The sequence below is a fragment of the Zootoca vivipara genome, chromosome 8 (genome assembly GCF_963506605.1).
Source record: "Zootoca vivipara chromosome 8, rZooViv1.1, whole genome shotgun sequence".
NCBI classification, from domain to species: Eukaryota; Metazoa; Chordata; class Lepidosauria; order Squamata; family Lacertidae; genus Zootoca; species Zootoca vivipara.
In genome coordinates this window covers 47,433,835-47,451,521 of record NC_083283.1, presented here as the reverse complement: position 1 = coordinate 47,451,521, position 17,687 = coordinate 47,433,835, and the positions used below count along the sequence as shown (strand labels likewise).

Genomic DNA, 17,687 nt, shown 5'->3' with positions numbered 1-17,687 from the left:
AAATTGTGCAACCAGAGCACATTCCCCATGATTAAACTGATTTGGATGTTTTATCCATGCATGTATATTTGTTCTCTGTGAAAATGTGCTTTAAAATATCATCGGATATTACATTCATTTAGTTCTCAAATATTCATGTTTTAACAACTGTATGTGACAGAAAATATATATTTTTATTTTGCAGATTCCTGGTAGGTATCATTTGTAACCAGCAGAGGGAGATGCAGGACTATTTTAGAAATGTTTTAATATCATCAGAGCGCTTCTTATAATTATGGCTTGATTTCTTGAGCCACTTTCCCTGAAAGTGTTTATCCAGTAAATCAGTGGCAGCAATTTGGAAGATTTGAACGTATATATTCTGTTTTTGCACTTGACGATTTTACCATAATAATTATTTCAGAATATGTCCGCAATTTGTAATTTGGCTTATCAGGCTGATTAACGTGGTAGGCAAATTGTGCCAGTTAACTGAAGTTAAACAAGCAAATTTCCCCCTGTATTGGTCTGTAAGATCACTTAGAAGATGACCCGCAGAAAATCAACTTGTGATATTACACTCTGCAGAATACAATAGGATAGTGACCCACAACACAAAAAACAGTACTATTAACAGCATATGAAAACATAAAACAGGAATTCAAACACATCAAACATGGGCTGATCCCATAGATCAAGGAAAGCCAGGACAAAATTATAAATCTTTACAAGATGCCTGAAGCAACTGAAGCTTACTGCTTTATATGTGGTAGAGAGGAGAGCATTCCACAGTACAGAGGTAACAGCTGAACATGCCCAGTTTTTGTAACGTGCATTGCTTAGAGTTTTTTTAAAATAAATCAATAAATGATTTATAAATGTTTTTAAATAAAAATGATTAGATCAAGGTTCTGTGGGTAGAGTTTGCCTTCTTGACAAGAAAGCGACTCCTTTGCTGGAGGCTGGAACCATTTAAATATTTTGTTTTGTTTGTTTCCGCAGCCCACAGGATGAAGACACTTCATTTCACTTTGACGGGAGTGGATATTCAGTGGTGGAGAAGTCACTTCGCTCCACTGTGACCCAAATCATAGTATTTTTCAGCACCTTCTCGCCAAATGGGCTCTTAGTGTACCTGACGTCTAATGGCACAGTAAGAAAACTCGCCCAGTGTTTAAAAGTGCTATTTAGACGAGTAGTTTCCATAGATTCTGTGGAAATGACTAGGGATTGTATATACTTTTCAACAAAAAGTGGCACTGACTATTTATATAGTACTATGATTTTCTGCTGAATTTTGAAAACCATTGTTTAAAGGCATATAGAATCTTTATTTCCATGCTTACATAAAATCTTGGGCAGTATCCAACTAACTTGTTCTTGCACAATGGAATTGCCACCCTCCTCCCTCTGCACATACCCCTAATTCTTTTCTGGGTTTCTTCCAACCCTCTAGAGCAGATTTGGGGAGGGCACATGGAACATGCTGGGAGATGAGGGGGGGGGGGTGTTCACCTGAGCAAGATCAGGTTGGTTGGATACCACCCTTGGTGTTTTATATTGCATGTTGCCTTGAGCTTATTGAAGGAGAAGGGGTTACCAACGAGCTTTTATTTATTTTCTGACTTTTGTTTCATCCTTGCAGAGGGATTTCTTGTCTCTGGAGCTTGTGGATGGCAAAGTTAAGCTAACTGTTGATCTTGGGTCAGGTCCTCTTACCCTTAAAACAGAAAGCCGCTACAATAATGGGACATGGTATAAAATTTCATTCACCCGAAACAAAAAAGAAGGTAAAATGTTACATATGGGCTAAAAAAAAACCCCAGATGCTTACTCTTTCTATAATTATAAACAGATTGCCAAATGGAGGGAAATCCAAGCAAAGTAAACTATTCCTGTCTCCATGATTTTGATGCAATAATGGTTCCAGGTGATTTAACTTGCATTGTTTTAATAAAGGCCACAGCTTCATGCAAATGTCCAGGCATCTTTTTAGCTAAATCCAAATAGACTTCAACATAATTTCTTTCTTATGTTTTTTATCCAACTTCTAAGAGAAGTTATTTGATCCTTTGGAACTTAACTGTGTATCAGCAAAACAGTGGCAAAAGCTGTATTCAGTGAATTAATTTTCAATATAGTGAAGAAGTTTAAACATTTCTTGGCTTTTGAGAATTGTTTTATGAGGACGATGCACTTTGTTGTATGTTAGGGTGAATAACGTAAATCTATAAATGGGACAGGCAACTTTCCAAGTGACAGTCAAGAAGCATATGTGTGTGTGAACAAGATGATGACCCCTAGTTGGGTGGAGTATCCATTCTGCATGCAGGAGGATCCAGGTTCAATTCCCAGTGTCCCCAGGTTGGGCAGGGATCAGTGGCACCAGCTCCTGGGGGGGGGGGGCTTAGGAGGCACCAATATTTTTTGGGGGGTGGGGCTGCCCCCACGTCCAAAAAGCACAGAGGCATTGCGTGGAGCCGAGCACAGTGCAGCTCCAGCGGCCAGCTCCTCCTCCTCCTCCTGCCACAGAGGGGGGAGAGGGTCGAAGTAGCCTCCCATTGGTGGTGGCACCAGGGGGAGGGGGAGCCACTAGCCATTAAAGCTACATGGCCACCACATTCAGCTCCGCCCCCAGCTCCTCCCAACGTCCTGATGTCATGCACGAGACATTGCCCACCACCAATCACCCTCCTAAGCTGGCGCCTCTGGCTGGGATAGACTCCCAGAGAGCTGCTCCCAACTAGTGGATAATATTTGACTAGAGGAATCAAATATAACAGGTCTTCCAGTGTTCTTATGAGAGCATTGGCTGCTACCATGTGATGACATGTTGTAACATTCCCAAATTACTTCAGGAAGCAGGATGCTGGTCTAGATGGAGGTTCGGTCTCATGCTATAGGATTCTACTTTTTTATGCTGTTTTGTTATTCTGTTCACATTGATCTGACTGATCACTGAAGGTCACTTTCTGTATAATGCAACCACTTCTTTTTTATTACTCCTTGGTGGAAGATTGCTTTGAGAGGTTGGTTCTGTTCTCGCTGATGTCAGCGCCTGACAGTTGACAATTCAGAAATAAGCTCAAGTACTTACACATTCAAAAGACCTGGTTAGGTTTATTTACTTTAATTGAATTCTTCATGGGCCTTTGATCTTTTGGATTAATGGTAAAATGCCCTTACATCAGTTTAACCATGCGACGAATCAAGTTGTAAATTTCAGACAGTGAGATTCTTCAGCATGGAATCTATATAGTTGTTTTCTGTGGAGGTCTCTACTCATCTGCATAACAACTGAGGCAAGGCAAGGATTTAAACTGAAATTAGCCTTTTAAGATTCACAACCGTATAACCAAGTATTGAAACTTGGTTAGTGGAAGGAAGAAATCCTACAGTGTCAGAAATACTTTACCCAGTCACTATCCAACTGGAGTGACTGGAAACCATTGCTCACAAAGAGCTTGATGGAAATAAATAAGGAATAACATCCAGGGTCACGTGAGTCTCCTGCCCCTGCTTCCCTCATCTGCTCTGAAGAGTTCTTCAGTCCTCCAAAATAATTTGGGGTTGGGAATTACAGAGAAAGCAGAATCCATTCTGTCAGCTGTATTCACTCTTCAGGCAGACATACATTGTTGGATTTCACCCCAAGGAGATTCTGGTTCATGAACCTAGAAATTTACTGCATATGTGTTTGTTGAATCAGGAAGACTGAAAAAACATGGAAATTGACATTGCTATTACCTGTTGTGGAAACAGTGTACAAAATAGCATGTAAGCCATATGTTTCATATTTTTCCTTAATGAGGAAGGGGCCTTCATAGAAGAATTAGATTAGCTCAATAAAACATCTAGATTCATATTTGTCAAAATGATATCCTGTTACTATTATGTTTTGCTGTAATGTTTAATCTCAGATATTTCGGTTTGCCAATCTCTGATTTCATTACCCTTTCAGGGATTTTGGCAGTCATGGATGCTTATAACCTGAGTTCTAAAGAAACCAAGCAAGGAATATCCCCTGGTACAGCCTCTGACCTGAATCGTTCCGATAAGGATCCTATTTACATTGGTGGGTTACCACGGTCAAGGGCAGTGAGGTAGGCTTAAATAATAATAATAATAATAATAATAATTTATTATTTATACCCCACCCATCTGGCTGGGTCTCCCCAGCCACTCTGGGCGGCTTCCAACAGAAAAATAGAACACAGTAGTCTATTAAACATTAAAAGCCTCCCTGAACAGGGCTGCCTTCAGATGTCTTCTAAAAGTCTGGTAGTTGTTTTCCTTTTTGACATCTGTTGGGAGGGCGTTCCACAGGGCAGGCGCCACCACCGAGAAGGCCCTCTGCCTAGTTCCCTGCAACTTGGCTTCTCGCAATGAGGGAACTGCCAGAAGGCCCTCAGTGCTGGACCTCAGTGTCCGGGCAGAATTTTAAATAAAAAAATAGTTATACATCGAGATCTTCCTATATTTGAACTTCTAATTTGCTTTGAACTTCAGGCTTCATAATACTCCTTACTTGTTTTCATATAGTGTTTTATTTCATTTTTTTGCTTTTGTTTTTCTTAGTAAACTAACAAGCAAACAAACAAAGAAAGAAGACAAACATGAATGCATCACAATATATATAAATACAGTCATTTTTTCTTCTTTTTTGCCTAGCATATTGCAAACCGAATACTAATACCAAACTGAAAATTGCCCTGACATTTCTTAAGAATTTTCTGAGGATTGAGGAAGAGATGCAGGGACAGAGGGAAGAAATGGTTTCTTGCTGTGTCAGGTTTAATTTATGGACAGAATTCAAAATGATTGTGAATGCATCCAGTAACCATTTCCCTATACTAGTTGTCATCATGAACTTGCTTATTCTGTAATTTGGATTTACACAGCCATTCTTTTTGAGCTAAATATTGTATACCAATGTCCCCCCCTCCAATATTTTCTCTTTTTAGGAAAGGGCTTAACAGCAGAAAATATGTGGGATGCATTAAGAACTTGGAAATATCCCGTTCCACTTTTGATTTGCTTAAAAACTCATATGGTGTGCGGAAAGGCTGCATTCTGGAGGTAGGACACACAGGCAGTTCTTGGTAAATTTAAACTGATTGCTACTTGTTGCTGGAAAAACCAATCAACAGTGCTGATACTATAATGGATTCTATAATGTTGATAAATTGTCAGAAAATCAACTCCTGCATTGTTATGTCTCTGACAGATAAAAGATCTAATTCACTCATTTTATTTCTCTTCTTTTGCAAAATAGCCCATACGCAGTGCTAGTATCTTGAGCAATGGATATATTGAGTTGCTGCCCAAACCCCTGTCAGCAGATTCAGAACTTATGGCCACTTTTGCTACAAAGAATGCCAGCGGCATCATCCTCGTTGGGCTAAGCAAAGGCTCAGAAAAGCGAAGGCGCAGGCAAGCCCAGCTGGTAAGCATCCAACCATCTTTTCAGCTCTTGTGGTCTCAAGTGACTTCTTAGTCGTTCCCTAGTGGTGTCATCCAAAGTCAAGCAGGGATGCTCACTCCATTGAGCACAACTCAGATTGGAATGGGGTGAGCAGAATTGGGATTGGGCAGCACAGTTTACAAGGAGTAAGCAAGAGAGTAATAGCTGAACTTGATCTTCTCCATCTTTCTCAGCCCTTTTTCTCCATCATGTTGGTCAATGGCCATTTGGCAGTGCATGTCAATGCCGGGGACAGAGCAAGTACAAGAAAGGTCATCGTTGAGTCTGCTAATGGAACTTACAGTGATGGGCGAGAACATTCAGTCATCCTAACTCGGAATAAGAGGTAGAAGCTGAATCACTTGTTTCATTAAGGCCTGTTGTCAAGTTTACCATGTTCCCTAAAGAACTGGCTTAGTTTAGTTTATTTCAGTAGAATAACCACAGTTGTGTTTTTCTGCTGTTAATGGAGAAGTTGTGATTTATATGGTAATTGCATGCACTATAGAGCCTCTGATTAAGTTGTGCATGGATGATCCCTTGAATTTGCTAGACATTTTGGCCACCAGGGAGAATCATGCCAAGTACTGATACAAGAAGTACACAAGCAATTAGCTATTTTATTTATTAGACTGAGAAACATATAAATCCAATGTTTTATGTGACACCTACAACTGAATTAGTGCTAGAAATTAATTGGAATGCTACTGAACATGCCTGGTCTGCCAAACAATCAGGACTGTAAGATCCTTTGGAGAACCACCATTATTTCTGATTCATTTACTGTGGATTCTTCACTATTATTGTTCTTAAATCAGACATTTTTAAAATTGAATAATAGTTCACTTTGTGGTGTTTTCTTCTTCTTTCCAGGATTATAACTGTCCAGGTGGATGAAAGTAGCCCTGCAGAAATTAGGCTTGGCCCATTGGCAGAAACTAGGCCAATGAATATATCCAACTTCTTCATTGGTGGGATTCCTGCAGGAGAAGGCATTTTAGGACTAAAGATGGCAGGCTCTTTCTATGGCTGTATTACCAACTTGATATTTAATATGGAGTAAGTTTATTATTTAATTAAAATATTCATGTACAGCCTTTATTTTCAGAGCCAGAGCTCCCTCAAGGTGGCTTCTATGAAAGTGATAATGCACACAACACAATTATAAATTAAAGCTAAGAAACCAGAAATAATAAAACACCCAGAAGCCCCAAAATTAACATGGGCAAATCCATAGCTATAGTTCTTTGATGATTATATCACGTCCTTGTTTCCATTGCTTTAGCCCAGGCATCAGCAACCTCTGGCCCGTGGGCTGGATATGGCCCATGGAGGCCGTTTATCTGGCCCACGGGCTGCCGGTGAACCGAGCCACCCGCTTGGCAAGTCCCTCGTGTGCTGCGGGAAACTGGCGCAACACGGCGCGGGGACTCACCAAGCGGCACCAGAAATTGCGACTATGCAGCCACAGAAGCGATTTCTGGTGCTGTGGACATTTTGGAAATGGGCGGCCAGCACCGGAAATTGCTTCTGCGCAGCTGCGGACATGCGCAGAAGCGATTTCTGGTTCTGCGCTGCCCATTTCCAATATGTCTGCAGCACCAGAAATCATTTCTGCGCAGCCACGGACATGCGCAGAAGCCATTTCCGGTGTTCCGGACATGGGCAGTAGCAGCACCGAAAATCGCTTCTGCGCCTGTGCAGCCCATGTCCGGCCCATGGGAATCCTCCGGCCCAGGGGCTGAAAAGGTTGCCGATGCCTGCTTTAGCCTTAAACCTTAATTCTTCCTAAGGCCTTTTTTTGCCCAGATGATGATACAGCAGATTATGTTGCCCCTCTGTAGCTGCTTGCAAGTATTCTCTGGGTACAACTGTTGCTTACTGGTGGAGATGTGTGTCAGTTGGCATTCACGTCACAGGAAAACATGCAGGTGTCAAGTTTTGCCTCCCTTTGTTTAAAGTTGCAACGAAGTCCAGAATCACAGCTGACTGTTATGGAGGATGTGTCCTGGGTGGAACAGAGAACAGGCAAAACCTGTAGATGTTACACCTAAAACACATAATTGTGGAGATGCCTGACTAGTGTAAATAAACGTGAGGGCTCTTTTGAATTTCACATAGGGAGTTTTTGCAAGCGCTGCTTGTAAAATCTCTCCAGCTTTCATAGTATGCACAGTGGACCTGTTAACAGTGGTCCTGTTTCTTGTGAGTTTCATTGAAATAAATAAAGTATTCTTTCTTTGAAACCCAGACTTCTGGATTTCACCACTGCAGTGAGGTATGAAGGTGTTGATATGGATAGCTGCTTCCTTTGGGAGAGGCCTAGGCCTACCATCCAGCCAGAAGACATTGAGATCCTTCCTGAGATGCAGATGATGCCAATTTCTTACAGGCCCCTTGCAGAAATTAAGAAAGTATGTGGTCAAAATCTAATCAGCCTTTTCCTCCATGGCAAGACCTGGGAATATGAGAGGTGTTAAGAGAGAGAAAGAGGGGGGAGGGGGGAGGGGGAGAAGCAGGGTGCCAAAATGACCCGCAAAGGGCTTGCCACCTCTGAATCCAGTTCCCCAGCCCTGATCCAAACCTACAGCTCTTGTCTGCAAAGATGAACGTTGTGTCATTTCTCCCTGGGTTCTGATGATGTTAGTTTTGCTTGAATTTTATACTTGTGATTTATATATTGTGAGGCATCAGCATTCAGGTGAAAAACTAAGCAAAGCAATGCTTGGATGCAAGGGGTGGGATTTTAACTAATGTTTTCTTTAATAGAAACCTTGTGCAGAGGATGAAATACTGAAGTATGTTTCTGGCGCTCATCAGTTTGGCCTTGCAAGGAACAGTCACTTGGTGCTTCTTTTCAATCAGTCCACTGTAAGAAAAAAGTAGGTATATTTTGCTATGATTAATTGTAATTTTAAAAAATTAAATGGCACTTCTAAACATGCAAAATGCCGCACATGTGAGATAGGCCATCATCCCGGTTTCACAGAGCGCTATTGAATAAAAGTTTAGAAAGGTTTAATTCCACTGATTTGTAGGAGAGTTAAACCATAGCTGCCAAGTTATCCCTTATTTTAAGGGATTTTCCCTTATGCTGAATAGGCTTCCTCGCGAGAAAAGGGAAAACTTGGCAGCTATCCCTTATTTTATTTTAAGGGATTTTCCCTTATGCTGAATAGGCTTCCTCGCGAGAAAAGGGAAAACTTGGCAGCTATGGTTAAACATGTATGTATCTCTCTTTGGGATAAGCTAAAGCAGTTAGTTTTAAAGGGTGTGGGTGTGTTAAAATCTATGCACCAGAAGCACTTGGAGGGCAGTCCTTCTCCACAGGAAAGCTCCTCTCTCAGTGGAGACAGGCAGGATCCAGAATCTTCTGTCTTCCTCAGTGGAAGATTGATTGGTTCAACTGCAGCTCCTGAGAATCTAGCCCAGGGGTCAGCAAACTTTTTCAGCAGGGGGCCAGTCCACTGTCCCTCAGACCTTGTGATGATGTGATGATGTTTCCTTTTCTTTATCATAGGCATACCATACTTGCACCAATCTCTTCCTCTGGAGAGCTCAGAACAGTTTCCATTGGTGCTTCCATTGGCTTCCAAGCTCTGATCAATTTCATGTTTCCCCCCCTAGGCTTTCTGTGCAGTTGAACCTCAGGACGTTTGCTTCTAGTGGCCTGGTATATTACATGACTCACCAAAAGCAGGTTGATTATGCAGCCCTTCAGCTACAAGGGGGAAAGCTTTATTTTTCATTTGATCTTGGAAAGGGTCGGGCAGTAGCCTTTCATGGAGCAATCGTCAGTGATGGGAAATGGCATACGGTAGGTGGGCCAAATTCCTGCATTCAGCCTTGTCTTAGGTCTGGGTCTCCTGCCTTTCTCACATACTTTCTTATGTTGGAAAAATAATTCCCGATTAAGTATTCTCCTCTTGCACTATTTCAGAGCTTTTCATTATATGCATGTCGGTATTTTAAAAATAAAAATAAAATTCTCATTAAATGCATGGTAGCTTTTGCATTTCTTTACTAATGCACTGTGCATAAAGTTACCCAAAGGCAATAATTTGCTGTAAAAATGTAGTAAATAAAGACTGCATTGATGTCTAGCATTGGAAGAAGCAGAAAACTTACAATAGTCATGCTTATCCCACACAATATATGGAACCCTATTCTTAATTGGATGTTTCCTAGTCTTAACTATTGGTGTCATCTTACATATATTGTATCTTATCTTATAGGTGAAGACAGAGTATACTAAAAGGAAAGGTGTTGTCATAGTTGATGGGCAGGAATCTGCAGCTGTAAATGTTCCGGGAGATGGCAACACATTGGATGTGGATGGGAAGCTGTACCTAGGGGGGCTACCCTCGGCTTATGCAGCCAAGAAAATGGGAAACGTAAGCTTTTTCTCTGTAATGGTCCTTTATGTCTATTGTCTGCCAGGCAAATCAGGCTGCATAACACCACTCTGAAAGAAAACAACAATTTGCAGTGCATTGAAACACAAAATCCATGCAGCAAATCGTTGCACACCACTGACTTACCAATACTGTATCAGGTGTTGATACCAGCAGCATGGAAATTTTGGTGCTTTTATACCATCGTTCATCCCTCTCACTTCTTAGATCTGAATGTGTTTAAAGTATGCAAGTCCTTTGAATGTTTATTTTATTTAGAACGATAATATCAAGAGCAGTGATTTCTACGTAAGCTTTGCAAAGTGTATCAGTGTCTGAAAGAAGCAGCTTCAGCTTCCACTGTGTCTGCAATAAGTCCCGTAGGAGCTTGTTCATAGCCATAACAAAAGCAGTATGACATTTCTAAACAGTGAAAACTGTATCCTGTAACCAGGTGGGGGCTCCCAATATTATTTCTTAAATTAAATAAACTTCTGGTGGTCTGATTTTGATCCCAGCAGTGGTGCTGGCAAGAAGGGAGAATTAACTCATTCCTACATCCTGTTTTCTGAATTCTCCTCTCCCTCAATTTCAGTAGCCATCAAGGGGGAAAAAAATGTAGGTATTCGTATTGTGCCTGTATTTTTCCTGCTGTATAACAGGATTCAATTTAATTTAGAAATTCACATTTCAGCCCTAGAAATGTGATCTGTTTTATCTATTAAATTTTTTATTCTTCCCTTTGCTCAAGCTCAGATATCTGTTTTTCCTCCCCATTTTATTCTCACAACCATCTTGTGATGTAGGCTAGGCTTAGAGAGTGACAGGCCCAAGATTACCCAGCAACCTTCACGGCTTAGTAGAAACCTGGACTCCTTGATGCTGGTCTGGCTCACTAACCACCCTGGCACTTGGGTTTGTTTACAGTCTGGACACACTTTATGTGCATTTATGCTGTTTCTTTTCTTTTTATGTGCTTACAGCTCTGTTACTCGCCCTGATCTTCAGTGAATTATAGTTCTGAAGCAATAAGGTTTTGTGGTGTGTATGTATGTGATATGTATGTACTGCATTAATCATGACACTGAATTGTTTGCAGATTACTCACAGCATCCCTGCATGCATTGGTGGAGTAACCATTAATAGCAAACAACTGGACAAAGAGAGCCCAGTCTCAAATTTTGCTGTGAATAAATGTTACGTTGCAGCCCAGGAAGGAACGTTTTTTGATGGAAGTGGTTTTGCTGCCCTTGGTAAGCAACGGGTTGTTTTGCAAACCTTTTTCCCCCAAGCAAAAATGAAATAATAAAGTAATATTCCATTATTCTACACTTCCGCTCCTGTATTGATCCCCTGCTCCAGTTTTGCTGATTCCCTGCTGATAATATGTAAACAGCTATTGCTTAATTATGAAAAATAATTACTTAATCAATCACATTTCAAGTAACTGTTTATTGGTCAGAAAGAAAAAAAATAATTGTATTACTAACCATGGAGCAAGTAAAAGCTTTATGAGATAGCAAAATTTAGAGAAAGCTTTAATTTATACTTTCTCCTACAAAACCAAGCCACTTAGCCATTATTTTACATTGGAAGAGTGCCAGGAGGTCTCGACAGCTGTTTCTGAGCCACTTTTAAAAGGCATTCATCTATTATAAAGTGGATCTTCATTTGGTGTACCTGAAATGTTCTGGGCTACAACTTTCATTAGCCCCAGCCAGCAATAGGGAAAATGAGTTGTTGTTTTTTAGATAGGGCTTTGATTGAATGGTGTGAAACCTATTTAAGAAACAACTAGAGACTATAAAATGCAACAGCATCATGTACATATATGATTCTGAGAAGTAACTTGTATTGTGACTGCCCCAGAACATTTCAGCAGTGCGTATCTTCCACAGTATCTACTTTTACCCACCTTATCTACATTACATCTTTGGGTATGGTGCACATTTTGGGTTGCGTCTAATGCAACACTATATGAACATTGCATCCGTGCAAGGATTACAGACTTCCAACTTTGTTATTTCTTTCTCTTTTTAAAAATAGTTAAGGAGGGCTACAAAGTCCGATCTGACGTTAATGTTACATTTGAGTTCCGCACTACTGCTCTCAATGGAGTTCTTCTGGGAATTAGTAGTGCTAAAGTAGATGCCATTGGATTGGAAATAGTTAATGGCAAGGTGAGTTACAAGGTCATGTGAAAATGTGCTTGTGAATCAATCTTGACAAATCTGGCAGGGGTCTATTAATAACAATCAAGGAGAATGCATATGTAATGTGTAATGCTGGAAGGAAAAGCTGTGTCAGTTATTAATATGCGACAGAAAAATGTTGAATGCAGAATTTGTTGTGAATGTGGGTTTGTCTGCTAGTTAGCTAGTACATTTTAGCTATCTCCGTGAATCATACTTCCATGTTTTCCTACACCTGTGTTTCCTCCCCATTCGCCTCATTCTGAGTATAATGCTTATTTCACAACCATCTATTTGGGGACTTTTAATTAAACAATGAGGGAGTTAAGGTCTCTAAAATAAGATTATGAAAAATGTGAAAGGCTTTTCTTATTAAAAAAAACCATTAGACATAAATTCCATGGCTATTGTTTTATAAATATATCTATAATAAACCCGAGAAGCCTAAAACTTAATTATTTAAGCTGCTTTGTCAGATAATACATTGCAAATGAAGGAAAGCGTAAACCATCTTGAGAACCATCAAAATACATCTAAACAGTTTCAATGAAGCCATCTTCAAAGTACTATTTTAGGTTCCTAGGAATTTTTTCCATTAAGCGAAGCTTTTGTAGAGTAACTTGAACCCTCTATTACCTCTCTCTGTTTTCTCCGGATGAGGGGGAGAAGATATTTTTGTCCATCTTTTCTCATTTGCGCTTTTCAGCTTATATTAAGTGAGATGAGGGGAGGCTTTGAGTGTGAGCAAATTCATTAATGAATACGTTTCCACACAGAGGGTCAGAAAAGGGGACAATTGTTTCATGATTTTACGTCCTAGAAAGTTTTGTTAGATCAGGAGAAAGATTAATTTTCCATTGTGGTAAATACAGGGGATTAGCTATGGGCTTTGACGATGCCCCCAACTCTGGGGCAGCCCTCCTGCCTGATCTGCACCAAGTGTGCAGTTGTGATTCAGCCCCTGCTTGCTGCTAGCTTGTGCTCATCCAGAACTGCCTTTTCCTTAGTCACTGGTGAGTCGCGGCCACTTCAGCCCCTCTCCCCACCCATAAACAATCAAATGAAGGATGATGACATAGCAGCAGCAACACTAGCCTTACCAAGGAAGGCTATTGCAATGCTTCACCTCACCCCACACCCAGCATGAGCCTTCAGTTGGCATCTATCTAGATGCCAAGGAGGTCATGCATGGGAACTCTCCAGCGCCTTAGGGAGCCATCTTGACAGATGACGATGATGATTCCCATTTATGAATCACCTCCTATGCACCATATCAAAGTGATCTCGCAATATAATTAAAACACATATACCTGTAAAACAATTGCACACATAGAGCCAGTTAACAGCAAGTACGTATATAAAAACAGTTTCAGACCAAATCCGGACACCAGCTGGGATAAGAATCTCTGCTTAGAAGGCTTGTTGAAAGAGAAAAGTCCTCAATACATGCCAAAAGGACAATGGAGGTAGCACTTATCTGATATTTAATGGGATGGATTTCTAAAGGGTAGGTGCTGTGACACCAAAGTCCTGATTCTGACATTGTGTGGAATGGTATGTGCAAAATGCCCTTTCCTGCAGAGAACAGTGATCAGATGGAGATAGAAGAGGTGAGGCAATCATTTTGTTTCTAACATAATAATTCCCAGGAGACATCCAAGACACCCCACATGCTAGAGTTCTCCTTAAAGGCAGAGTGTTGATGCATCACAAGCCCTTAACCTGGGTTAGAAAAGGCAATTGGGTAGTACTCTAAAAATAGGGATGGGTCCTGGGAGGCTAGCTTGGCCTCTTCAGGATAGGGAATAGTCTCGTGGGCATTACATACTTCTCAACCGTCAAAGCTACCGGCAGTGAGCTTTGAATGAATTACCAACCATTTGGTTAAAATGAAAACTTTCGCACATCATCATTGAGCAATTTGTTATACTTAAAAGAACAAATCTTTTTTCTTGCCTTCTTCCATTATTGTTGCATGGCTGCTGTCGTGTAGGTTTTATTCAGTGTCAACAACGGAGCCGGTAGAATAACAGCTACCTATGAGCCCAAAGGCACAACTGGTCTGTGTGATGGACTGTGGCACAAACTCCAAGCAAACAAAAGCAAGCATCGTATTGCTTTGATAGTTGATGGAAACTTGGTTCAGACTGATAATCCACATACGCACTCCACCTCTGCAGATACGAACAACCCTATTTATGTTGGAGGATATCCTGGTATGTTGTTTTCCTCATTTTCAAAATGCAGAATTTTTTTTTTACTCGTTATATTTTCATCCCACCCTTGGTTTGTGTTCTGGCTGACTGGTGGTGCAAATGCCATAAAGCAGCATGACGTTGGTAAAGTTAGAGAATGTCCTGCTTGATATTTTATTTTCCCACCTCCTCAGAATCTTGTTGAAGCCAGGCTGGGGCTTTGTATGAATTAGCAGCTATAAGCCCATTGAGAGCCCATCTGAACATCATCAAGGGTATAGGCACTCCCTACAGTCCCCAAATTGCTGTCTCGTAACTAGTGCTATGGCAGAAGGCCTGTTTCTCTCCCGTCCTTTAGTCTGGAGTTTCCTTTGTGCCTATAGACCCCTTGGGCATAGGCGTACCCACCGCGGGGCAGGTGGGCCCCCCAGAAGCTGGCCCGGACCTCTCCGCTGCACACGGGAGAGCCCAGTGAGTGATGACGAGCGGCTCTCTCTCCGAGGCGGAGCAATAGCGCAACTTGCAGTCAGCCACCGCGCGGCGGGGAAAAAGTGCGCGAGGCAGCGCAGAGGCTCCACCAATCAGGCTCGGCTTCGCCTGATGAGCGCCGCCGGCGTCCTATAAGAAGACGCGGCAAGTGGGCCGAGGGATGTTGTTGGTTTTGCGTGTTTGGAGAAAGAGGAGAAAGGGAGCGTGAGAGGAGAGCCGGCGGCTGGCTGGCTGGGGCTGGCAGGAGTGGGAAATGTGGTTCCGGGTGTGGGCTCGTCCACTGTGGGCGCCGGTGTCCTCCTGCTGCTGTTGCTGCCACTGGTGGTGAGGCAGCTGCTGAAGCAGAGCGCGCTCTTCCCCCGCCCTTGCCAGGGCAGTCTGCTTTCTTTATCAATTCTTGCCGGGTTTATGTTAAATATGGTGGTGGTGGCGGCTCACCAGCCACTTTCTCGCCGTCACGGTGGGGGGGTGGGAGGTGTCGCCTCTCTTGACAGCGGAATCCTGGTGTCCTAGTGGCCACGGGACTCGCTCCCAGGTTGGAAGGGGGGTGTTGCTGCATGTAGAGGATTGCAAGCCGTCAAGGCGTGAACGGTGGCTCAGGGTTTGCCTTTCTAGCCGTGGGGAGGGGACGCAAGACAGGTGCCTCTCTAGACCCGCTCCCCTCGGGCCGGTTCTTCAAGCCGCCGATGGCGGCAGGAGGTCACGTCCCAGATTTTTGGGATAGCTGCTTTCAAACCGGCTCGATCTCTTCGGGATTTTGCTGCCACTTCCGGAAGCCCGATCCGTGTTTGGCGGAGGTAAGTAAGCTGGAAGAAGCAAACAGGTTCGCCCTCCCAAAGAAAGTTCCCACTGAGAGAGACTTGGAAGTGTTTTCGATTTCCCTTTGGAAACGTGTCTCCCAGTGTCCCAGCAGCTTCTGGTGTGTGTGTGTGTGTGTGTGTGTGTGTGTGTGTGTGTGTGTGTGTGTGTGTGACTTTGAATCCATGGTTCAATCCCTGCAGATGGTGATCCCCACTAAACCCAAAGTTGCTTGCTTAATAGAATATCCCACTGCTGAAGCTTTTCTGTCTGTTGCACTGGTTTGCATTCCTCCTTTGCCCCTCCCCTCCCGTGCCTTGCCCCCCCCCCTAGTTTTGATCCTGGGTACGCCCCTGCCCTTGGGTCCTGCAATGGAAATCCTGTTGATGGTAAAGGGGTGAGGGGAACTACCGCAGGCTGTGGGTTTCTTTTTACTTGGTAGTGTACAATCGAGGACTTACTGGAAGCTGTCAAACCATTTCTAAGGTACAATTTTAATCTCCTCCTAACAGCAAACAGGCTCACTGTGTTCTTTCATTTGTTTTCTAGCTGATGTAAAACAAAACTGCTTGACCAGTAAGAGCTCATTCCGAGGGTGTTTGAGAAACCTTATGCTGCTTAAAAGCCAACAGGCAGAAGCCTTTGACTTCAGTGAAGCCTTTGACCTGCATGGAGTTTTTCCACATTCCTGCCCTGGGGCTGAACAGTGAATGGTCCATCTTCAGATGTTTCATCTGTTTTTAATTTGGGGGGGGGGATATTTTTTTAATGATAATCCTGGTCTCAGCGATATCCATGTATTTTCCAACTCAGGACAACTGTTTTTAACCAGAACTTCTACAATACCACATTTAATTTTTCAAGTCTCCTTGTACAACAGATACCTCTACTAAAACGTTAACAACATTGAGTACTGTACTGGTTTTCAATTTGGGTGAAATTTGTTTCCTTCTCCCCCCCACCCCCACCCAAAGTGTTTACAGTGTATCTTCTGCTGATTTGTTTGACAGTATATCATTTGGCATATATTGGTTTTTCTATAATAAAGCTATAAAATGGGGCCCCATGCAGTAAAACATTATTTTAGGTTGTTTTGTGTTTTGTAGCTGTAAAATGTGACTCAGAAAAAAATGTTAGGTAAAGGCACAAGCTTGAGGAATTTAGTAGGAAGTTAATGCTAAAATCTTGCACAGATTCTGCCCGTAGCATTTCAGTAAATCACATCTGAACAGGACCGCTGAAAACTTCACACTGGTAATGCTGCTAGTAATTTGTATTCTGAGTGTATAGAAAAGAAGCTCAGCTGGAAGCTGAGTACAGGTATGTAAATTGCTCCCTAACACTTAGAGAGGGGACAGGTTGCAGAGCCAGTTCTATTTGACCCATGCTGAAGCAAGTGCATATATCCTTTGTGGCCATTTGCTATGCAGATGCTCCTCATTTATATTGTAATGAAAGCACTGGAGGCATAATGCGAAGGTTCCTGCTGGTGCTGTGCACTTCTGCAGCCTTTGTCACAGACAGATGAGAGAGTTGGCAATCAGCAGAATCGCATGGTGCAACTTTTCCCTGGACTAGATAACATTTAGCAGGGGTGTCAAACTCAAATTCATCGGGGGCCGCATCAGCAGTTTGCTCACCCTCAAAGGGCCGGTTGTATCTGTAGGACTATGTGTCCACTCTTTATTATTATAAATTATTGTCACTGCATTCAATTATTACTGTTTTTTGTAATAATGTAAGTAATAACTAGCTCTGAAAGCAAAAACATAGTCAGAATAATGGCAAGTAGGTATTCAAATGTACAATTATTGTACAATTTATTGAAAAATGATTTTTGGTAACAGAGAGTAATTTTTTTAAAAAACATACAAATATTGCCAAACACTGTTTATTACACATATGGCAAACACAAGGCATTAACTTTTTTTTTTAACTTTTCTGACTAGATTTTACTCGCTTGCGGGGTTCTTCTCTCCTCTTTTATAATGGGCTAATTCTTGTTTTGTTTTTGGAACCAAGAGGAAATGCCTCTTAGACAGACGGCCTCCTCTGGCTCCCTCCCTTCTTGGGTTAGAATGGAAAAGGTGGGGGAGGACTGCAGCTGACAAATATTATCCCTCCTTGCCATCGATCGGAGAGTGTATAGATGTGAGATCTTGAGGCCGGATCCAAA

General features: G+C 42.1%; 1 protein-coding gene across 2 annotated transcripts in view; it reads left to right on the top strand.

Annotated features, from left to right (window-relative positions):
- LAMA1 (laminin subunit alpha 1) overlaps positions 1-17,046 on the top strand; it is a 94,882-nt gene extending 77,836 nt beyond the window's left edge. For both annotated transcript variants that reach the window (XM_035125216.2, XM_035125215.2), the window contains exons 49-63: positions 982-1,132; positions 1,625-1,769; positions 3,941-4,082; positions 4,944-5,058; positions 5,255-5,425; positions 5,638-5,789; positions 6,317-6,502; positions 7,695-7,857; positions 8,213-8,325; positions 9,071-9,260; positions 9,679-9,837; positions 10,937-11,090; positions 11,884-12,017; positions 14,023-14,245; positions 16,061-17,046. In XM_035125216.2, coding sequence (XP_034981107.2) covers positions 982-1,132; positions 1,625-1,769; positions 3,941-4,082; positions 4,944-5,058; positions 5,255-5,425; positions 5,638-5,789; positions 6,317-6,502; positions 7,695-7,857; positions 8,213-8,325; positions 9,071-9,260; positions 9,679-9,837; positions 10,937-11,090; positions 11,884-12,017; positions 14,023-14,245; positions 16,061-16,221 — 2,359 coding nt within the window. In that variant the 3' untranslated portion in view covers positions 16,222-17,046. The remainder of the gene's footprint in view (positions 1-981; positions 1,133-1,624; positions 1,770-3,940; positions 4,083-4,943; positions 5,059-5,254; positions 5,426-5,637; positions 5,790-6,316; positions 6,503-7,694; positions 7,858-8,212; positions 8,326-9,070; positions 9,261-9,678; positions 9,838-10,936; positions 11,091-11,883; positions 12,018-14,022; positions 14,246-16,060) is intronic.
- The last annotated feature ends 641 nt before the right edge of the window (positions 17,047-17,687 follow it).